The sequence below is a fragment of the Semicossyphus pulcher genome, unplaced genomic scaffold, assembly GCF_022749685.1.
Source record: "Semicossyphus pulcher isolate SPU_LCO1_2020_fin unplaced genomic scaffold, fSemPul1.0.p SCAF_16, whole genome shotgun sequence".
Lineage (NCBI taxonomy): Eukaryota > Metazoa > Chordata > Actinopteri > Labriformes > Labridae > Semicossyphus > Semicossyphus pulcher.
In genome coordinates, this window is record NW_027211670.1 from 14,705,308 (window position 1) to 14,729,834 (window position 24,527).

Here is a 24,527-nt window from a genome sequence, read left to right on the forward strand (position 1 = left end):
TTTTATCCTCTACCTACTCCCGAGGGTAATATCTGGCTCTTTAGTAGCTAAATGCTCCTCTGTGTTCACGAGCTAGCCTCTAACTGGGTCTGCCTGCCTTTTGGTGCTGGGCAGGAGGTGTGCAATGGGTTTTTTAGGGCTTTTCACTGAAAGCAGCTGCCTGCTGTTGCAGAAAACGATGCCACGAGAGTAGTGTTGGCCGGGCGGCTAAACAATGAGCTGAATCTAGTTATATAGCTCTGTAAGGCAGAGGGGAGCTGCAGATTCAGCTGCACTTTTTGATTTGCTACATTTTTTGTGAAGAAATGGAGACGCATTAGGGAAAGGAAATTTGTATTTGGAGCAAATTTAGTTGTCAAGCAACATGGAGCCACTTTTCGAGCACTGCTTCTGAGAGCTATGGGATCCAGTACAGCGGCCTACACTGTAAGGCCCCTCACTGTATGATATGGTCACTTGTTGGGTAGAGCAACTTGTAGCCTTTATCATTTCTTAGGCCAGGACCAAAACCTTTCATCTGAATACGCTAGCTATCTCCTAATTCAGGGGCTGCATCCTTTGAAGGACGTATTTGAAGGAAGATTGCGTCGCGCCACTTGGAAGGCTCCTTAAGATGCAGTCGACAATTGCGTGCCCGGGCCACGAAAGATCCATCCGGTGCATCCATTGTGGACCAACGTATCCAGAGATTCATAGCGCGCCACTTCAAACAAGATGGTGGTACCTGTTGCTTGGCGACAGGTGCAGCATCCGTAGAGCAGATCGTCTCATTTCAGTTCGGCCTCAGTGGTCCACGCATGTTATTAATGACTCATCCTCTGTTGACCGCGTCCTTTGAAGGACACTGCCCCCTGAATTAAGACACAGTTGTCGTCTTGGTGTCTTACCTTTGCAAAACTGCGTTCATTATGAGAAACAAAATGCAGGGAACACGGGGCATTATCTGTTATACATTTTGCTTTGTAAGTCAAATGAAGGAAATCTGCAACATTGATATGCAACATGTTTAAACGTGTACATGCTACTGTTGAGTTGGACAAAATGTTTTTACCTCCTGCTTTAATGGAAAAAAGACTTTCACAATTTTAATTTAAAGTTTGCATGTTTTCCCAGTTAGTGATGAGGTTGCATACAAATGAGCTTTTAATGTAAATGGTGCTGCTGATTTGCTCACATTTATAAACATCAGAAACAGCCAATGATGCAAATGTGCACATTTGAATCATCATGATATTGTAACGCTGGGTATAAGTTCCTGTTTATGTTTGCTGTTGTTTTGCAGCTTTGGAGGGAGGTGTCCAACGTAGTGGGTAATTGGGGGAGGGAAGAGGGAGTAATTGTTATAAAGCTACTTTTTACGGGAGAAGAAGACGCATGTTGAGCGAGCGAGAGCTAAGCTAGCTTAACCTGTTTGTTGTTTCTCCCTGGATGCCTCAACCTTGGCTGCGGCAAGGAAAAAAATAATCTGGGCACTGTTGAGCTAGCAATGCACATCGCCTCGTCCTCGTTCTTCCTCCATCCGTCTAGCTACCACGCAACGCCACATAGAGTTGGGTGTTTACCCTCAAACTCGACAGGAATCCGTCTCTGGCGCGTTCCGTGTGCGCCGCGACCTCTGGAGTCGATCACGCCCTTTCAAGTCAATGCTCGTGATTCCACTGCAAGCGCAGTGGTCCTTCTCCGGAGCGCCTCTCTGCTCTGCTCCGCTAAAGATACAAGCCCGGTCTTTTTTTGACGAAGGCCGCTTCAAGCACGCATCAAGCTGAACAGAGCAGATCGTTCCAAACAGGAAGTCACACGCGAAAACAGCATACAGCATCCGGTCATTTCAAAATAAAACACCATGTACAACAACAACACACTGAAATCTTGAAAAAAGAACACTTTTAATTAAGTAGTGTACTCAGCCATGGTAGACGTACAAAAATCACTGTAACCAAATGAGCAGATAATCAACCTCGGAGGTGCAAACTGAACTGTTGTTTGCTCTGTTTAACATCGATGTTATCACGTGATTTCGCAATTCCCGCGCGATAATGGAGTTCTCTTGTGATCTTGCGTATCCAGCTGCTTGGGCCAGCGCTCCGCTGCGCTGCAGATCAGACACGCTTCCTGTGGGCGGAGGGCTCGTGCCGTCTGACGGACCAGAACCGCCGCGCAGACGGAAGACGCACAGATCCTGTGGGATCCAGGCGTCATGTCAGTCTGATATCTCAAAATCCGTTGATTCTGAAGGGCAAAGCATACTGTATCATTGTGTCATTTTCATACTCATCAACCTTGCATGAAAGAACCTGCATTCATTATCTTTATCTTCACCTATATGAATATAAGGTGAACATATGCTGTATTCTGCCTTGTCAACAGTCACTGTATGTATTTAGAACCATATTTTCTATTTATGCTAATTTTATCTTCCCCTTGCAGCCGTCTTTGCTATATTTCCCCTCGAGGATCAATGAAGTTCATTTTAATCTTCACAAAAACCTTCTTATAGACTCCAGATACTTTTATTCCGCAGAGCAGTGATGAAGAAATCTCTGTAATACCCGTCTGCAACTTACCTTGCCAGCAGACACTGCAGAAGTAAAAGGGAGGGGAACTGAGGAGTACTGAATGTGACGTAAATGAGGCATAAATAAAGAATTGTACTCGGCTTGTGTGCCGCTGTGCTTCATTTCCACAAACCTCATGGCCATTGTTATAATTCAAAACAGTGAAGTTGATCTGCTTTTGTGTTTATAGCCTATGGAAACAGAATAAAGTGCATCATGGGAAATAAGTTTGGACTGAAATACCTTTTACTTTGCATACACAGATTTAGTGCTCGTCAAAGATTTAACAATTATCCTCGATTGTTTCCTACCTTCGAACTGGGACGTGTGTGAGAAACAAGCTTCAGAATGAAAGATGATTTCAAGGGAGCGTTCTCCGCTTTCTTTCCTCTCTGCCTTTACCCTCGTTAACTCCAGTGGACCCTCACAAACACACACACGCACACACCTGGAGAACCACTTCCTGTATCTGAAACAGAAATAATGAGGTGTACTTAATTAATGCGGCTGTTTTGAGAGTTGGGGTTTTGGGGGGCAGCCAAATTAAACCCACCCTGAAAATAAAGGAAGTGGTGCGTGCCACAGGTGTCTGTAGCGACGGAGAGAAAGGCAACCTCTCATTAAATATGTCCCGACCTTGGCACAATGTGTTGGATGTGGTTTCTGTGGATTTAAAACAACAGTTGTGTCTCAGTTCAGGGGCTGCATCCTTTGAAGCACGTATGTCAAGGTCGACTGCGTCACAGCGGCGCAACGAATGCTCCTTCGGATGCAGCCAACAAATACGCCCTCCTTTTCGGGGGCCGCGAAGGATGCACCTTCCGAGATTCATTGCGCCAATTCAAACAAGATGGTGGACGAGGAATACACTTTGAAATGTGAAAGTTTTTGGTTTCAACTCATTCGAATAACTTGTGATACAAATGTTAAAAAAACTAAAGGGCCTTGAGACTTCATCCGTTATCTATACCGCTTATCCTGCTCAGGGTCGCGTTGGCGGCTGGAGCTTATCCCAGCTGTCATCGGCCGAGACGCGGGGTACAAACTGGACTGATCAGCAGTCAATCACAGGGCTGACGCAGAGACAAACAACCTTTCACGCTCACACCAACGAGCAATTTAGAGTCATCAATGAACCTAACGAGCGTATCTTTGGACTGTGGAAGCCAGAGTACCTGGAGGGAAGCAACGCATGCACAGGGAGAACATGCACACAGAAAGGTCCCCTACGTCCGAACAGGGATTCGAACCAGGAACCTTTTGGCGTGAGGTGACAGCGCCATCGTGCAGCTCCCTAGACACTTAAAATTATCTTTAAAATAATAAACGTTGCCTGACGTTGGAGTGCTGGTTTAGCTAAGCTAGAGCAGGCGCCACATGACGCACTAAGATTCAACTGCCGATCATTTGGTGCACGTCACCCCCGACTCTCTACTCCCCCCATTTCCTGCCTCTCTTCAGCTGTCCTATCAAATAAAGCCGAAAAAAAGTTACGTGACATTAATTATGTTAGCTCTTCTGTTGCTAGGCGACAGGAGCAGCTCTTTTTGGCACAAGGGTAAGGGCGGGAAAGCAACCAGGAAATCCTCCGTAGACTGGACCATCCTTCCTAGCCTGCGTCCTTCGAAGGATGCAGCCCCTGAATTGAGACACAGCGAACACGTTACAAACACTCATCTGGTCACAGTTAAATGGATTGAGAGTAACAAAGCCCTCATTTAACACTGTTATCTTAGTCTTTATTTTGTCACAATTGTAGTCAAATATATATACGTCTATATGACATATATTATATGACATATATAATTTCATTTCTTTACAATAGAGAAACAACATAGAGATGACACACTATTTTGGTTCCTAAGTAGAAGCTCCTTTTAAATAGTGGCATTTTTTTCAATACACTGTTTAAGTCAAGCTCCCACTCGGTTTTTGTTTTTCCTTATTGAGTCACATTTATTCACAATGTGTGTTTGTTTGTTTGTCTCTTTATCTTCATAATTGGACGTCCTTTGCTGTGTCAATATTTTTTTTTCCTCTGCAGTTCAATCTGTTCGTGTTCCTTCTGGAAAAAAAGAAATCGACGGCCATCTGTTATTGGTCCGTGTGGCCGCCCAGATGGTCCCACCTGCTAACCATCCAGCGAAGGTATACAGTTATTGGAAACAGTGTCTTTGAAGCTTTACACAGTTAATCCAATCAGCTTGCAGACGGCTTGGCATAAGCGTTTCCCGTTCCTCTGCAGCTGGGTCCTTTGGTGGCCAAGGAGCAGTTTGCGCCTCCGAACACGAGGGATGTCTGACCTTGGCACTGTCCCTGCGCTTCTCTTTGGCCTGCTGCCTTCAAACCTCTGCTCCCGCCGCTTGTGTGCAGGACTCTGGCTGGATTCTGGGCGCTCTTCCCCTCCCGAGCCTCCAGAGTGTTTGTGCCACCATCGCTGTGAGACCCGGACATTTTCACGGGGATGGAAAGGCTCCTCTGTTTTAATTCCTGCGCGAGTTCCACTGTGATTTCAATGGAGCAGTGTGTGAGGTTCTTCTCCGACCCCAGTGTGACGGCGGTGTTGGGCGCCAGCACGACAGTCTCACAGGTGGGTGAGTTGCTGACGGGCACCGCAGCGGTCTTTCCAGCCAGCACGGGATGCCACTTGAGGAGCCCTGCTTGGGTGCGGTCGCTCGCGTCCACGTTCGCCGCCTCGAGGTCGCACGCTTGGAGCGACGGGATGATGGGCACGGAGCGGGTGCGCAGGGAAGGCGGGAGGAAGGCCGCTCCTTTATCCAGGCGGGTGCAGGGGACCTCGGTCCATCCTTTTCTGGCTGCGAAGTGAGAGAGCGAGGTCCTGCTGAGGAGGGCGCTGACTCTTCCACCGGCCGAATCACACCTTTAGGCAGCAGAGAGAAAAGAAATGGGTGAGAGTTAGTGACTTATAGTGTGACCTTTGCGTTCCCTACGAGGAATCAAAGAGAGCGAGTACTAAAGAACATATCTGCTTCTTTTACCATTTCTGTCCCCTCATTGCTAAAACAAAATTATTTAGATATTGTTCTTTCCTAATTGTGTGTAATTATTTATAATCCTTGGCACGAGCAGATTCTATTGTTAGTGTATGATTGTTCAGCTGAAAAAAAATCCCCTTTCTCATGTCTGCTTTAGTGAAGATTTAAGGCTTTAGCGCCACAGCTGCTGATTCCTGACCCTGGCCTGTGTGCGGGGAAATTATATATTTACCTCTGCGTACACGTGCATGCACATGTGCGCTCTAATAACCGCAGAGAAGACCTCGTCTGAGGGGCTTTTAACGTGACGTTTGGGTTTAATGTGCTGCACATATAGCTGTATGTTTAGATGATGGTTTGGTCTGATTGAAGTATTAAAGTACAGTGTGTTCAGCGTGTAACTATTACATAACAGCAGAGAAACTCATCCAGAGTCAAGTGGGTGAGTTTGTATACGTGTCAAATGTACTCAAGAGTTAATATTGTTACTAAAGACTCACTTCACATTTAGCATCAACCCCGGCACAGCCTTAGGAGACTGCCAGTGTTATTGTCAGCCTTCAGAGACTGTTTGTAGCATAACCAAGTTTAAATAATTGAATTACTTTCCCACTCCTCCCTCGGTATTAGGAGGGCGAATGCGAGCTGGAGGTAAATCCGGCAGATCAAAAACAGATCTAAAAATAACTCCCGTAGCAAATTTGCCTTCAATTCGGTCCTTATCTGCGATGGGTAAATATCTGTTTTGACACTGGATAATGAAACCGACAATGCTCTGTGGGGGATTTATCGTCATGAAAATGGGAAACATGGAAGAGGACTCTCTCGTCTCCTTCTCCACTCGGCGCGCCTCCATCTTTTTCTCATCATCTCCGCACAATCTTCCTCCTTTCCTCACTTTCCGACACCCCCCTTTCACTCTCTCCTCGTTCCCTCGCTCTCCTTTCCACCTCCCGTTTCCACAGATGAGAGGGTGGTATCCATGGCAACAAGGGAGGAGGTGGGGGCTGGAGGAGGAAGAGGAGGAAAGCGAGAGAGAGAGAGGGGGGCTGTTAGCTTGATAGCCTGTTGTTGTACGGCTGGTAAGTGGAGAAAAAGACGCCATCCCGTCCTCCTGAAGGCCAGTGGAATACACCCGACTGATGGATCTGTGAGGGAATTATCAAACTAATGAGATCTAAATTGTTTAACTGAATAAACGGATTTTATCCCCAAGAAGACAATAACCTCGTATTTCTGCTCCTACACTTTAAAAATGTGAGCTTTAATTCCCTATAGCGCTGATTTTTGTGATTAAAAAAGTAATTCTAATAAGTTTATTTCTTAGTTTGTTTGTCGTATTCTCTATGTGTGTGTGTGTGTGTGTGTGTGTGTGTGTGTGTGTGTGTGTGTGCGCATTTGGGCACATGAATGAGTACATGTGTGTGGGGGGGGGTTAAGAGGGAAGCTGTTATGCTCCAGGAGGATCTCAAGCGTTTGAAAGAAGTGCTGAGCTCCACGGAGCTTTGTTTAAAAATGTAAATTATGGAAATAGGTCACATAAAGAGTTTGGCAGCAGCGCAGTGTATCTTACAAGTCACTGTTACGCACAATCAGGTTGGCATGCTAATGGGGACATTGCGCGGCACTTTTAAGTGCCTTGAATGCACCGGGGACACTGCTGCTTTAATGACAGGCGTTTTTGATAACAGTGCCATCGCTCAAGTTGCAAACACTGACAGCAAATGAGGCTGTTTCTGAGTCATATCCTAAATAGGGCTGCCTTAAAGATGCTTCTTTTCTTCATCTGTTAATGCAGCCTTAAATTATTCAATGTTATAGTTACACAGTTTTACTGTATAACTATAGCTAACTATGTGTAAGAGGAAACGGCAGAGGAAGTGCTTGACATTTTATGATATTCCACCCAGGAAATCTCTCCCAAAATGATCCTATTTATGCATAACATTATTACATAACTCCAAAATAAAAGCTCGCTTTATTAATTAAGCTTTTAATTTGGAGTAATATTGCTGTTTATTTTGTCTTATTTAACTTTTTGCTGATTTTATTTGCCATATCGGTCTGAATATAAGACTGAAAAAGTGGAGTCGTCCTATATTCGGGGTCTAGACTTTTAAAGGCGTTCACAACAGTAGACGGCGCCACTTAACCGAGTGTACCCCTCATGACTGAGGCCAGCTGTCACTCACAGCTACAGCGCCATGGGGGGATGAAACACGGAGAGACATGGTGATTGTTTGGCCAAGTTAACCAACAACTGAGACGGAGTAATGATGCTAATTGCAAGATAATGGTTGCCGCGAGTAGTCGTTGTCATCGATGACGTCGACACCAATATTTTAACCCAGTGCAAGGTTTTTCTTCTGCGTCATGGATGTCAGTCGCAACTCCAGTCAACGCAATGCAGTTTTAAGAGTCTGTTGCAGCAGGGTCCGACTCGGTTCGGAGTGAAAGTTTCCTAAGGCCCAAGGCTTCAAAAGTACGGGAGTACCTCAAATGATCACAAAACAGAAAGGTAGTTTGTACCCTGTGCAAAGTTTCCCTGGGATACCACAGCTAGCATCACGAGCACCTGAAGAGGAAACACACACAGGCGCTATTCTGGATGATGGACCGCCAGAAAAGGCCAAACCACCGTGAGTGTTGTCTATTCATTAGTAGGGAGAACTTTTTAATATCTTTTGTCCTCGTAGCGCTTTAATACACTCATAAAGACATAAAGTCGTCTGCCTGCTTCCTGAGAAATTCCACTGAATATGTGTTTTGGAAAATGTTTCGGGGTGTGTGTGTGTTCGTGCTTCTCACATTTAGGGCTTCCGCAAGTAGTTACTTTCAGAATGACTGGAAGCTCAGAGAATCTGTCCCACCTCCTGATTTTAAAGCTCGTATAAGTACAATGGTGATCCACTCGATTAGCATCATAATGTTTGGATGTTTTGACACATGTATCACATCTTGTTAGTTGTGTCTGTAACTATTATGCTGCTGTCTTGGCCAGGTCTCCCTTGAAAATGAAATAATTGATCTCAGTGTGTAAAATAAGGGTTAAATAAAAAAATAATAATAAATATATTTTTTTCTGGCATTATGTTGAGCACATTTCATTGTGTTGGGAATGCTAAAAAAACAATAACGTTTGAATAATTGTGTAATAATTGAGGGAAATTAATCATTTAGATCAGCCGTCTAATCTGTAAAATAGTTGATAGATTAATCAAAAGAAAAATAGTTATAAGCGGCAACCCTAAAATGGCAAGCCCAAAAAGATCGTCTTGAAAATGCTAACAGTCCAAGCTAACAGATGCTAACAGAGAAAATCGTACCGTGGTCCTCAAAGCGGCGGCAGGAACAAAGGTGTGCCTGTTACCAGAGCTGTCATCCAGCTGTTTCAAGACTGCTCTACAAAAAGACCTCAGCTTGATGGCGGACGATTTACTGACATTTTAAAAAGGCATTTTATTTCATTTACATGTGACACTTTAATCTAAAAGATGTTGAAAACGTGATTTTATTTAAAGTCTTGAAAAGCGGGGTCATCTTATATTTAGACCAATATGCTAATGATTTCAAACGTTTTACTGTTGTCATTTGTTGTCAGTTTGTATGTGAAACTCTTTAGGCTGCGAGATTGTATGGAAGGTGCAATATTAATGAAGTTGACTTACAGCCTGAAGGAGAAGTTTTAACTGATGTGATATAATGCGCAGCTTTGTTTCAGCATCGTTCGTTCCTCTTTAAGAACAAACATGTCAGAGATGATTTCACGTCACGCTACCTTTTCTGATCTAACGCCAGCGCGGATCATCAGACTGTATTCATCAAATGTGTAAGTTATTTTTAAGCCCACTGATAGCCAACTGGTGAGAGAGGGCTCTTGCCAAAAGTCCTCCCTGCTTTTAAAGCCTCCTGAAACAGCGCCAGCAGCTGTACTTCACTTATGATAGGCGTGAAAATAGGGCAAGTCTCTGTCCTCGCTCGGCATCGGGAAGAGCATGAGGAGAATCCAAGATGTGTCAGTGCCTGAAATTAATCCTGCTCAATTTGTAGGCTTGTTTTAGAGGGCTGAATTCGGCTCCATTTTTTTGACGGTAAATGTAATTATTTATTTGAAACGTGAACCATGAAGCTTCTATATAAAGCTGGAGAATTAACCACAATAAGAGCCTTTCTGGAAATCTTGAATTTCCTGTGAACTCGTGTATAGGTTCTGGTAATTAGCTTTAAGGCTGCTGCTGTATTTTAAACCCTAATAAAAACCACGCATATTAACCACACTTTCATTCACAGCATCAGCCCAGTGGCGAGAGCAGGGGAGATTACACACAGACGCGTATCTCGGACTTCCCCGGCACCATGACACTGCTGAGCGGTTGGGATCAAGAGTGTTTCCCAAATTAATTGTGACAGTCTCAGTTGAAGCAGGGCACGGCAGATCTCATTTATTTCCCCGGGATCAGATTTCATAAGCCAGTTCACGGATTCTGAACTGTGAGCATTTCGGTCATAAACTCATTTCCCCCCAGAAATTATCCCTCTGCCACTCCAACTTAACCTCAGTTAGTCCGGGGGGCTGTATCACTGATGTGGCAATTTGACCTCAGTGTAGAGAGAGGCAAAGAGAATTAGCTCTTTGAGGATCAAACAAACACTACAAAACTAACAAGAAGACCATCTTCAAAAAGTTTCACCTCCTTATTGACTCCATGTCTGTTGACTCATCCTCCTGCAAGTGTTTGTAGACGTGGCCGGCCGCTCTGGATCCATCGATGAGATTAGTCGTGATTTTGTGTTTCCCTCTTGAAATGGGTGGGGTCCTGAAGTAGTTAGTCTCCCTCCGCTGTTGGGCAGGACTGAGAGAAAGGGAACTGCTCCTGTAACAAGAAGGGCAAACAATAAGAGTTAAAGCATTATTTTACAAAGCTGCATTATATCAAGCAGCACTCACTTATTAATTTATTCTATGAAATGTGTCTCATTTCCTGAGTTCACTCATGTAAACTAACTGTAATGGATTGATCTTCTGTATCATGTGTGAGTGAAAATCATATTCTACTTTCAATTGACTCTGTGAACGCACCACCTTGTTATTGAAGTCTAGACATCAGACTGGGGTAACAGATTTATGAGTAAAGAAAAGAAACTAATTATTTTTTAAAGGATCGTTCAAAGAGGAGAGAAGGAAGGCTGTGAGGCTGCTAAGCTAACATTGGTATTCTTCTTTATGATGCTAACATTAACAGTGCTAATAAACTGATGGTTAGCAGGTTATAATGACTAAGCATAACACTAAAAGAGACAAACAAAACGCACTGATTTGAAGCTAAATGCTAATATTAGCATTATACTGTAGATTGATAACAGATACAAAGCTAACATACTTATCATGATGATTAGCAGGTAATATTTACTCGGTCAGCCAGTAAACCAGACTACAAAGACAAAGTGGTGTTTTGAGCTACATGCTAACATTAGCATACTACCAGAGGATTCCTTCAGTGACAGTGCTAACATACTGATAAATAGCAGAAGAGGTTTCTAGCTTAACCATTAAAAAAGCACAAACAATACTTTAAGCAATGTGGTGTTTGCGCTATAACATCAGTTTGCTTAAGTAAGATTCTCATAATGAAAATGTAACACACTGATGATTAGCAGGTAATATTTACTAGGTTCACCCTTAAACTACTAACAAGACTTCGAGCTCAGTGGTGTTTTGAGCTACATGCTAACATCAGCATGCTACTGTAAGATGCTCACAGTGACGATGCTAATACTGATGGTTAGGATGAAAAACTCTACATTAAATAAGAATGCTGACAAGGCCGATGCTATAATGCTCACGATTTCCCGGGTTTAGCCTGTAAGCTTGCTAAAATGTGTTAATTAGCACTGAAAACTTTCTACAGCTATGGTGATAGGAGTGACATTATTTGTGGCCATAAACTACAGTAGCCGACTAGGGAAATTGAATTTGGACCTAATGATGGCGCTACATTAGGCTATCCCTAGCACGTACAAGTGAGGGGATCACAAAATAATTTATCTTTTGCGGATCTTGAATATTCTTCACTGCAGTGCATCCAGTACTTGTCAAGATATTTTTCTTGGTACACAATCGTCAACCTATTTGTAACTCTTTAAGAGAAGTCAGAAGATGACAGACATTAAAGTGATTCATTATCTGGCATTGAACAATAAACAACAATGCCATAGAGCAAATGCTTCTGGAAAAAATGTTAAACACTTCAAGGTCTTTTTGTGACTTATGTCCTTTATACTGAAGCTAAGAAGCGTTTTGTTGTAAATACATGTTGGTATAAGGGCACATTTCTAACACCTACATGAAAATGAACAGTATTGATACCCTGCTGCTGTGAAGGATTGAAGCTGCAGTCTTCAGAAACTGCGCTTCCTGCCTGGGTGTACTGTTTTTTAAATTGTTCTGTGAGCAGTAGGTGGTCGACTTCAAAGCAGATCCCAACACATCTGCTGCAATAAAGCAGTGACATGAAATGTGAATCAAAGTTATACCGAGCTATATTGCAAGCTGCTGTGTGAGTATATCATACAAGAACAAACAGCATGTGTGGGACAAGGAAATATAGACCCAAATAATTTTGCGTTTATTTGAAGACATCAAATAAATTCGCACTGCCCTGCGGCTCCGTCTTTAATCACCTGCCTCTGTTTCTTCTATGCGCAATAGGTCACTTCATGGTATTAGATGAAGTGAACCACAAAAATAACTTATGACAGATTAATATCGCTGGGTAAAAACGTTGTTTGTATTGAAGCACAAATCAGCGACAAACAGTCCAGCTTGATTTTGGCTGTTGAATAATTTGTCATTGTGGCAGCCACAGTTTGGAAAAACAGCGTATGAATGAAGGATGGGACTGTGTTTAAAAAGTAATCAAGATGCTAAAACTTTAACATTATCTCGCTCTCATCCATTTTAATTCATGCTGTAAAATAAATAGTCCAGTAGACAGCTAGTTATTAATTTATAGCTGCCTGAAACACAATGTTAAAAAAGCTTTAATTATTTCCAAATGTCTGTGGCTGTGGAACAATAAGCATGGCTAATGACGGCTCCGGTTATTGCCAGCATTTGCTTTTATATCGACGGGTGATGTAAAAAGTTAATATGAATAAAGCTGAATTATGTCACTTTTGTTGGCTATTAGCGAGCTGATTTTCAATTAGGATTAACAGAGAGCTGGAAAGATGAAAATATGCTTTTATGAACGCACGCACCAGACTGTTGCAATTATTAAATGTTAAAGGTCTAATATTCAAAGTAAGCTGCTTATCTCCAGGTGCCACAATTCCACAAAAAGCCTGCCCCCCCTGCTGTTAAATAGGTAAGCCTGTCTGTAATCAAACACATTTCTATTGTTACGCCTTTGTTTGACGTAGTGGAGAGATTTTCATTCGTCACATGTCTTCAAGTCTTTTCTGACTAGGTATAAAACAGTATGTCCCACTCCACAGATGTAGCAGGATACTCAGTACAGAAAAACTAGCTTATCTGCCCACTCAGCAATGTGAAAAACTTGAGCTCACTGACTCGTTTTGAACGTATTGATCAGTCTCTGATTCTACAATTTCCTCATAATCCAAACATCACAACTGTACCTTGGCGATTGATCAAATTCCACAATAACAGCAATGAAAACGATGATCGACTACTGCATGTGCGATGATTATACATAGACGTGGACTGTGTGTTTCTGCCCGTCAGATTTTGCTGGCAAAGCAACTCAGAAATAAGCTTGAGAATAGGCAGGAACTCAGAGGGAGCTGTTCTGGTCAGTTAATTCAAAATGCATCAAAAGTGGAAATGATTTGGTTCAACAATGATTGATTTGTTCCTTTTTCCCCACTGACATTTGTACGACAAGCGCTATGCTACACAGAGAGAAGGTTAGCATGTCAACTGAGAAATGCTTAAGTCATGGCTTTAGGTCTGAAAGAGCCTATTGCAAAAACCATTGGATGGAGTGTTCTGACATTTGGTACAGACAGCCGTGTCCACCTCAGGAAAAATTATTATTTTAACTCTGGTCATGCCCTGACCTTTTATAGTCACAAAGTCAAACATTTTATTTGTTGTCAATCACCAAATACCAGCAAAACTACTTTGCCCATAAGCCTTAAAGGTACTTTGTGTTTTTACACTAGTGCTGGTATGAACAAGTTAACATACTTAGATGTTAAAAAAAAGATTGTGAACATTAAACTTGCTATGCATCAGCATGTGAGCATTGTCTAGCATGCTAGAGTCAGAATTTAGCTTAAAACACAGCTTTGCCCAGGGACGGACTAAAGGCTGTGGCTGTGGTACATTAACCACGGCTAATGTTAGCAAATGTTGATTAACATTAAACCTGCTAAACATCAGCATGCAAGCATTGGCCTTGTGAGCATGCTTAAGTTTGCATTTAGCCCAAATGCAGCTGTGCTTAGGTACATACTTATGTCCATGGCTGTGGAACAATATTAGCTATTGTTGGCAAATGTTGGCGTGACCAAACCTCAAAATTATCAGCATGTTAGCATTGTTACAATTAGCATGTTAGCAGGCTAAAATTAGCCACTAGCTCAAAACACAGCTGTGCCTAGGCACGGACTAATGTCCCTGGCTGTTGGACATTAACCAAGGCTAATGTTTGTAAACGTTGGTAACAATTACATTAGCTAATTGTCAGCATGCTAAAGTTAACACTTAGCTTAAACGCAGCTCTGCCAAGGTTAAGACTAATTTCAGTTCCTGTTGAACAATTAGCATGGTTAATGTTGAAGAATGTTGGGGAACATAAAACTTGCTAAACATCAGCATTTACGCATTATCAGTCTAGTGTTAGCTATCTTAAGTTAGCATTTAGCTGAAAACACAGCTTCACCTGTATACAGACTAACAGTGAAGCAGTGGCATTCTGGTTAAAGGGCAGGCCACAGGGTTTTTATCTTTATCTCATGGCTTTATTTTTAGTGATTTACATGATGTTTTTTATTGTTTTAGCCAAACACCAGTTCAACAAATGTACTCTGCAGTCAAACAGGTAAATCAATTTGTCCGTGCTCATAAAGCCCACGATACACAGGTAACCTTTTGCAGCAATATTGATGGGCTGTATTGACATGTTTTTATGAGGCATTTCTCTTGATAGCTCACAATGTGGTCCAGTTTCTCAGGTCAATAGCTGAAAGCATCTCACCATCATCCATCACAGTCTAGTTCCCCCCCTGCCTACCCCTACCCAGAGAACAAGCTGAACAGATGATTGACTGTCAGCTGCCCTCCATGAAGCACCTGCACGACACTGTGGAGAATAAAAAGCCCGGACGAGTTGGCACGGTCCCCGCAGCCACACATGACAAGCTTTTTTTTTGAAAAACTTTCCTTTTTGACACAGCACCGGTCCATTAAAACAGAGAGCGACTGCCTCTGTGGGGTTTGCACTGAAGTTGTCATCGCAGTCACGCACACATCTGAAAACTCCTTCTGCCTGTACTCATTTTCTCTGCCTCTTGTCATCAAATGTCTGGCCTCACTACATAACAATAAATGATTGTCTAATACACAACGTGAGACTTTTAGATCAGCTCAGGTACAACACCTTTATTCTGTATTGCTTCCTTGCTACTCAACACTATCACATCAGGAGAGAGAAGAACATATTTATCAGCAATCTCCCATTTTATGCGACTTACCGACAATGAATGTAATTGGAGCTATGGGAACAACATGATTGTGAAATGAGATTTTGCACATTGTGCGGCTGAATGTCATTAATTGTCAACGTGTGCCTGCATCCATGTCAAATCAGAGCATCAGTGCAAATGAAGCTTTCCTGTAAACACCCAAGATAGTGCCATTGTTGCCGTCTATACCCACATGCTTGTGTTCTGCTGAGGATTTGAAATGACAGCATGTGATGCCGACCGCTGTGATCACACAGCACAGCCGCTTCTGAGCTCCCTCGTAGCAAAACTGTTGTTAATTTAGCTGAAATCTTCCGTCATCTGACGGGTGGCATGAAAAGGAATTTTGTCGAATCAATATTTAACTCGGCGCATTAAAATTCACTTCTCCTCTGAGGATCGCTCCTCTCTTCCCTATATGCTTTTTCCCTATCAGTGTGCGAGCAGTCATTTCAGAATGTGCCTGAGTACACATTTAATCACTTTGCACATTAACTGGACATGTCATGTAAATAAAGACGTCTATTTTCCCGGCTATTTCCACAGACTCTTATTTTCATTTCATTAAATTAACTTATGCTGACCAAGGGGAATGCACACAGGCAAAGCTTATGGTGTTGGCACTGAATCCAAGACATATATCATCAACGTCCACTTTTAATCACCGTAAATCTTTGTAAAGAAATTACAAACGATCTGCTTAATATTTTTAAAGTCTTTATATTCCACCGTACTGCAGGATGATTACGCTTCTCCCTCGGCTGCCTTTTATATGCGGCTAAAGTGAAAGTGAGTGTTATGAAACAGGGCTGGAAATAAGATCACATCCTCACCTGAAGCGTTTCCCTTTAGACAGCGCTCTGCTGAGAATAGGTGGGGCTGCTGTTGATGTGCCTGGTGCCACGCTGCTGCCCTTAAGAGAGGATCCGTGAGAAGTGCAGCTCTGCGAAAATGAAGAGGAATAGCGCATCAGCAAGATGACACAGAAATGCTAGCCTTTATTACAGTTGAGCTCGGATTAATTTGTTACAATAATCAAGATTAAAAACAACATGCTCAGGTGCAAGCGATTATGTAAGTCAACACAGGATATAAGCTCCACATAATACTGGGGATACTGTATTTGGCTTAGCAGCAAGTCTCCACTCATGTTGAAGTCCCCAGTCAGGTTGGGGATGTTCTCTCGCCTGAGTCAGAGTGTCTTTAATTACACTTTACATTTTAAACTGCAGATTAGGAGGGGACGCTTTGTGAATAAACTCCGCCATAACCCCCACAGCACTCCCGCCTCACTAAAGAATTAATCCTACACAAGATTACATTAATGGTTTCCTAAAGAAGCCACACCTCCCTCAATTCTCTCCTTTTATTCTTATCAAAATTAACAGCATTATCTTACAACAGGCCCCAGACAGAGCGACCAGAAATGCCCCAAGAACCCCCCCCCATACGAGACGCTAAGTCAGGAGATAATTCTGTTTTTCCACTTACAGTACTTCCTGCCCTGTCCGTCTGATTGCACATCATTAAAGCTATTGCATGTGGTTCATGATTCTCATTCTGATAAGCCTCGTTTTTTCTCCCTTACACCCCTGACTCCCAGAGGGGGCTGTTACTGCTGTTCACTAGTTGTGCAAGAAAATAGGATCATTTCGGCCACCCTCTCTTGTGCCCTGCGGGCGCACTGCGCCTCACTTTCTGGAACAATTGCCGTGGCAAACTTTCCTGGAGGATGATATCTGTGTCCGGGGATGAAATAAATAGCTTGTGGCAGACAATGGCAGACCTGCATGGCGTAACCCATTCCCCTTGTTCCCTCCTATCTTGCTGTTGCCTTGTTTTTATGCCACTTGTGAAAGCCTTGGATAAACACAACGCAAGGTGGATTTATTTCAAGGGGAGGCGAAGAGAAAATACAGGATAAGAGAAAAATCTATCAATACCTTGACTATGAAATACATACCAAGGAGAAAGGCAAACCTATGCATTCAGAGCAGCATTAATCCTCCTCGGATTACGCTCCAATCACAGGTCCTGAACTGTGCATAATGGGATATTTGACCATTCTTCATGAAGGACAAACCAGCTCCACTTTACTGCTCAAACTGTGTCCATGTGACAACATCTGATAGTAAATGCAATTTCAGCTCTACCTGCTATCAAAGCGTTAATCAGCTGTTTCAGAATTAAGCCCTGACGTGCACATTAGCATAGAGTTTGTAACAGTTGACAACATTATTAATTTTCAAGCTGCACCGGCCCTGTCCTTTTATTAGTCATGCCGTTACCTACAGAAGCTTTCATATCATATCCCCACTGCTGTCATAACACTCGCTATACAAGTGACTAATTTCCCTCCTCCATTTTCTGTTTATACTGGCACCCTGGCTAATTCTCTAATGGCATTGTGCCCTGTGTGTTTTTTTCAGAGGCTGTGATAAAAAAAAAAAACAAGACTTCAAAAGACACAATTTCATGCACACGAACTTCATTTTGTAAGACATGTTTTAAAGCTTCTTTTAATTTGAAAATACTCAAAAGGAGAACAGGAAGCCTATGCTCTGATTACCTTTCCAAAGGTAGATACATTTAACCCGGTACTAACGAATTGGTGCCTACTTGGTTAAGTCTAGTAGAAGGAAGATGTTTAGCTTGTTTCCACTGCAGGAACTCTCCGTCGGAACCAGGGACTTCAAGATTAACTAGGTGAGTTTTAACTGCAGGGACATGGGTCTGCATAAAGTTTATTTGAACAACCAAAATTTCCTTGCTCGGGGGGAAGCACTTTCTGAAAGATCGGGAACCTTTGAGGTGGGACTTTGCTGAACCTTTCTTATTGGTAGAGAACCCAGAGCATTCAGAACAGTTTTTCACATGACAGCAGACTTTATTTGACCTCCCAAAATGTCCCTGCTTGGGGGGGAAGAAGTACTTTCTTAAAGGTCAGGAACTTTTTGGGTGGGACTTAAAGCGCTACACATTTCTGATTGATCAAGTACTCGGGGCGTTCAGAAGACTCTTTCACACGTGAGCTGACTTCATTTTACCTCCTAAAAGGTCCCTGCTCGTGGGGGAGGTAGTACTTTCTTATAGGTCAGGAACTGTTGAGGTGGGACTTATAGCGCTATACATTTCTGATTGGTTAAGTACCCGGTGCATTCAGAAGACTCTTATGCACATTAGCAGACTACATGTTACTACCAAAAAGATCGCTTCTCGGGGGCAAGTACTTTCTGAAAGATCAGGAACTTCTGGGGGTGGGACTTGCATTGTTGAATATTTCTGATTGGTAGAGTACTCGCATTCAGAACAGTCTTTCACATGTCAGCAGACTGTATTTTACTACCCAAAAGGTCCCTGCTTGGGTGAGAGGGGAAATACTTTCTTAAAGGCCAGGAACTTTTGGGGTGGGACTTACATTGCTGAACCTTTCCGACTGGTCAAGTACACAGTGCATTTAGAAGACTCTTTCACTGCTGCTTGGGGGGAAGTACTTTCTTAAAGGACAGGAACTTTTGGGGTTGGACTTGCAGTGCTGAACATTTCTGATTGGTCAAGTAATTCAGAACAGTCTTTCACATGTCAGCAGACTTTATTTTACCACCCAAAAGGTCCCTGCTCAGGGTAAAGTATCTTCTGAAAGGTTGGGAAATTTTGTGGTGGGGCTTACATTGCTAAGCATTTCTGATTGGTGGAGTACTCGGAGCTATTTCACTTATTTGCTTTAACTTTGTTGGAAATACAGACAACAATGGGCTGGAGGAACCTTTTGATCCCTTGAAAAATAGTTCCTGGGACTAAAAGTTCTGAATACTTTTGGTGGAAACATGGCCATTGTGTCTTTGAGAAACATTTGACCGCAGAGAATTGTGAAGCTGACTTTGAAGCAGTACACAGCCTTGTGGCACACCAGAGACTTCATTAAAATATTCTGAGGTCATTCTGTGGATTTTGGTACACTGTGGCCCCTTAACATTCTCTAACCCCATGAATTATTCACACAGTTTGCTCACATGTAGCTTTGCATCTCTCCTGAGGGTGACTCAGTCTCTTCTCAGAGTACGGCTCGACCAGTTAGTTAGCAAACCTCGAACTTCCTTCTTATGGGAATTGAGTTTTTCTGTCTCGTCTTCCCGCTCCGTGTGCCCCTATTCCTTCATGTGGCTGCATGTCTCTTTCAGCGCTGTGCGTCTCATGGGTGTATACCCTATCTCCTTTTTTATTTGAGAAACAACTCCATCGCCAGCGAGGTGTTGATTCAACTCCCAGAGGAGGCGGGAGGTGTTTAACTATGCGATTACGATTATATTTCTCTTTTGGCTTCCATCTCCCTGGAAAGTGAAATGAGGCACACTATCTATATGACTATATTTAACTCCCTAAAGGTCTGCACATTTACAGTTAAGAGCAATTCACATGGCTATTTAAACTAAGACTACAGATGGAGGGAACATATGCACACTGATATATCCAGATGTACAAATATGCATTGGAAACACAGATGGAACAGATGCATAGAAATAAATACAAATACCGCATTGCTAGGGCAGGTGCACAGAGATTTTAAAGGTACACATAGTATGAAGGCAGTGCAGGTGTCCAGGTGCCTATTTCAAAAAGCCACCAAGGGTTTAGTAAGTTCTTACCTGGCTCAGATTTGGAACATTTCTGCAAAAATCATTGCGTAATAACAATGATGTCAGCATATACTGCGAAAGGCTCAGCACACCTTGAGGGGAAATATCTTATAGCTCCGTAACGCCCGGGTTAAGACAGTTGGCATATTTTTGTTAAAGACACCAGAGGGGTTGGTATGGAAGACATTGACAAAAACGGACTTCATCCTCCCCCTTGCACCTTCCTCGACAGAGCCAGCCTTTTGTTTCCGGCTCAGTATGCTCATCCTCCTCCTTCCTCCCTCGAAAGCACACAGTAGAAAACACTGTGTTCTGATGCAGCATGTACGAAATGTTATTAGCTGCTTTAGGAACTGTCAGCTCCGTTCTTCCTTTCTTATCCTTTCAAGAAAACCAAGAGAACTTGTAGGACTGCACCACCCACGGCTAGTAGCTTTAGCAGCAGCACCCAGAGTAAAGTGAGGTGGTCCATAATGAGCTGATTAGCACCAACTTAATGTGTTTCACCCAATATTTGACAACTCCTCGTATAGAAACCGCTGAAGTAACGTATGTTACTCAGTGGGGGCTCAGCATTTTTTAAAGGGGGGGCTTATCCTCCCAATTTTGTAACCTTACATGGTTATAAGCTGAGGGAGTGGGTGGAGAGGAAGCGGAGGTCTGGGGTCGCGATGTCAAACCTGAAGAAAAATAGGTTTCACTTGTTAATCTTTCCTCGGTCTGCCCCCTCCCTGGGTGCCTCCAGCCGCTGATCTCTCACATCCCACCTTAAGCTTCCTTCACACTGTTCTATTACAGCCTGTGTTTCTGTGTCGTGTTATTATTACTGTCTTTTATTTTTGTCTTCCTCCTGGCTTCCTCCCCGGGTCCAGCTCTCAAAGCAGCATTTCTTGGCTGAACACAGGGCCGCGCTACATGCTGAGCCTTCACATATTCCTGTCACCACATTCTCACAGTCAAGGTGTTCATATAATAGCCGGCTATTGTGCTATGGGACGACAGGTGTGCTGCTTCTAACAGACTTTAAACCGGGTTCCAATGTGCTGGACTGGGCTAGTGTGAGTGGGAACTTTGCAGACTTTAAAATAGAGATTTTTGAGCAGCAGTGCTTTAATGCGATGTGACCTGGCCTATTTAAAAGTCATATTTCGTTATTTGACTTTAACACAGCTACTTTACATCAAATGTTGTAACACTTCTCAGATGTCAACCGCTCACAGCCGTAATTTTCGGTGACACCCTCAAAAAGCTTTCAGATTGTGCCAACTGCAGTTCCGTGGGCGGGGCTAGCTCGGGGGGTGTTTGTTTCAGCGTGTGACACTAGACACTGTTGCATTATTAAAGAGCCTCAATACTGAGTGCATTAGGCAAAGCACTAACACAAAAAAATGACAGAACAAGGCTGATCCTAAATGAGGAGTTTCAGGCAACAAAAAAGTCAACAGATCCTAAAACAAACATGGCGCAAAACCTTCTTGTTTGTTATCAATAAAGTATGCTCACAACCTGCGTCTACTCATACATATTAATGAGAGAGTCATAAAAATTGCAGGAAATGTGGAGGATTTATTTGTGTGTGGGTTAGTAACACCTAGGGATTTCCACATCTATAAAGAGTAGGTGCGTATTTGAAGGTGCACAAAAACAGGTGTGTATTTGCAGCTGTAAAGTAGCACCTACATATATGCTGTAGGAACGAGGCTGTAAGCTGAAAATGTCAAAGAAATCTCATTAAGAAGGGATAAAAAGTGCTGGAGAGAATAATAATCACGTGCATAAACAAGTGCATATTAGCAGTTGCACATTAGCAGGAGGTATTCTAGAAGGTGCACTGTAGCAGGTGCATTAGTTCTTATTAGCAAGTGCAATAAAACTGCATTAAAACAGGCTCATGTTAATAGGCATAGATTAGCAGTGGCCGGTTGCATGAAGCATCTTAATTTAAGATTTTCCTTAAAAATTCACTTTAGGTTTTCCTAGAAAATTAGTACAAAATTCACCCAAACTTTACGTTCTGTCACTGCATCGATGCACGATCGTCAACTTCTGCGTCCCGCTACATGAATCTCAAACCACATCACTTTGTGTTGTCTCCTTCCGTACACCACTACTTGACGTGCAAAACTGCACAATTCAATAAAATTCCTCACCTGTCTCATCTCCTGTCTTGCCAGTGTTGTTAGGTTGTCATATTTTGTAGATACTTTGTCTTTAGTCCTTTTAACGGCAATATTTCTTGAGTTTATTTTATCCGTTATTTCTTCCCACATTCGTTGTTTCAGTTTGGAAACAAATGTACTTTTTAGAACATGTTTCCTCCTTGCATATTCATGTAGTCTGAGCTTTTCTTCGTCAGTCCAATTTGGCCTTCTTTTCCTTTGATTTTCAGATATTATGAGCTTACATTTTTAATGTAACAAAACAACAATTTCCAATAAACACTAATGTTACAAAAAAATCTTGAGTCGGTGTTCCGTCACCTTGGCAACTGTGAAACATTCTTAACGTATTTAAGCTGGGCTGTGGTACGGCTTAGTTTTTTTTCTTACCTGGAATCAGTTTGAGACGTTTGTTGTTAATGGCCACGGATGTATACTAGCAGGTGCATAGCAGGTGCTTTGAAACAGGTGCAATAAACCAGGTGGATAATTGCAGTTTCATTAAAACAGGTGCAATAAACCAGGAGCATATTTGCAGTTGCTTAAAACAGGTGCATATTAGTAGAGGCACATTAGCAGGTGCATATTTGCAGTTGCATTAAAACAGCTGCATATTAGCAGGTGTATTATAGTAGAGGCACATTAGCAGGTGCACTGGCAGGTGCACATTAGCAGATGCATATTTGGAGGTGCATTCAAACAGGTGTATATTAGCAGCCTCATTACTTGTAGATGCACATTAGCAGGTGCATTTGAACAGGTGCATATTAGCAGGTGTATTACAATAGATGCATTTTAGCAGTTGCATTTGAACAGGTGTATATTAGCTGGTGCATTGAAAAAGGTGCAATTAACCAGGTGCACATTAGCAGGTGCATTAAAACTGGTGCATATTCGCAAGTGCAATATACCAGTATAGCAGATGCACATTATCATTATTAGCATCGATACATATGATAAAATGAGACAGTCAACTGAACACATTTTAAAAAATGAAATAACATCTCATTAAAAGGGAAAAAAAGTGTCAAAGAAAACAAATGAGCACGACACGTGACCATTACAGCAAAAGAACGAGGGCGCATTCAGGAAAGTGCTAATGCGTCATGGCGATTGCACTCTTTTGTTAAGACCTTTATGAGTGTGCATTAGGCTGCAATTACCCAGGGATTCTGTGGAGACATCAGCCATATCAGTGCCATCTACATCATCCACCTTCTCTGCTTTGAATGCCCGGGTCAGTTTGCTCTCCTGCACTGACTGTGGAGGCTTGTAATTCATTTTTAGCTGCTCTTTCTTTTGTGCTCGCAACCTGCGATTTCTTTTTTACTTAGCCAGGAGTGGCTCTTTGTGAATTCGCACTGGTTTATCTCCAAAATGTGTTATGTTTCTTTATAAACCAATGCGTCCATGACTGATGGGTCCATTTTGCTCAAAGTTTTCATCCTGCTGCAACTTTCAGGCTCTACTCTTAAACTTACTCGAAAGCAACAAACAAAAATGACAAAATAATCCATACAGCAAGTAAATGCTCCTGCACAACATACTTTCTTAGTAGTAAAGTAGCACCAGGGCAAGAAAAAGTGCCGTTTAACATTATTTGTCTACTACACAGTATTGTTGCTGTGCTGGCATGGTGAATTCAGCAGCCGTGACACGCCACAGATTAGAATTTCCAATCTGCAGTTTGTCACAGGAATCTGTCACTGCGAACGTGACAAGCAGATTTTTCCTGTATAACACTCGATGCATTTATTTGAAACTATAATTCCCCACTGTCTCTCAGCCCGTGTCAGATATGAGTGTGAACAAAAGGCTTCAGCCAGTAGAGAGATTATTAAGACACACATCGTACATCATCCTGTCAGGCACTCTAAACTCTGTTTTTCACAGGAGTACTCTACGTATTAAGATGGAGCTGATTACAAAGATGATAGAGGCAATAATAGGGAGAGAGTTACCTTTTGGAGTTGAAGGCTGTATTGAAGGCGAGGAGTCGACTTGGACATGAGGCCAGAGGCGTTGACACTGCAGTCCCTCAGGCTGCGGCTGTCTGAGAAATGGGCCTGGAGTTTTTCTCTGTGTCTCCTGTGGAGGAAAGAGAGACAGTGGGTGAATACGACTTCAATAAAGACGCTAAATATTCATACTTGAAGCAGAATCTATAATCAAACTTAACTTGAACTAATTAGTGAGAGGGTTGCCTTTATGCATATGTTTTGTATAAAAGGGAAGCTATTATAAGCTTCTGCCTACATCTTTTCGTTCACTTGTTCCTTTTCATTTTATCCCTCATTTGTAATCTATATATAACTTCTACCAGTTTTTTTGTAGGGGAGGAAAATTGTTAAATACTGACCAAAATAGGCGCACAGGTTTAGCTCAGTGGGTAGAGCAGGCGCCCCATATACAGAGGCTACAGTCCTCGTTCGACTCCCGCCCTCCGCCCTTGGCTGCATGTCACCCCCC

General features: G+C 42.6%; 1 protein-coding gene across 1 annotated transcript in view; it reads right to left on the reverse strand.

Annotated features, from left to right (window-relative positions):
- Positions 1–4,285: 4,285 nt before the first annotated feature.
- nrg3b (neuregulin 3b) overlaps positions 4,286–24,527 on the reverse strand; it is a 233,164-nt gene continuing 212,922 nt past the window's right edge. Inside the window, exons 6-9 of the mRNA XM_069664997.1 lie at positions 24,020–24,146; positions 16,096–16,205; positions 10,243–10,425; positions 4,286–5,436 (exon numbers count right to left, since the gene is read on the reverse strand). Of these exons, the coding sequence (XP_069521098.1) occupies positions 4,755–5,436; positions 10,243–10,425; positions 16,096–16,205; positions 24,020–24,146 (1,102 nt within the window). The 3' untranslated portion in view covers positions 4,286–4,754. The remainder of the gene's footprint in view (positions 5,437–10,242; positions 10,426–16,095; positions 16,206–24,019; positions 24,147–24,527) is intronic.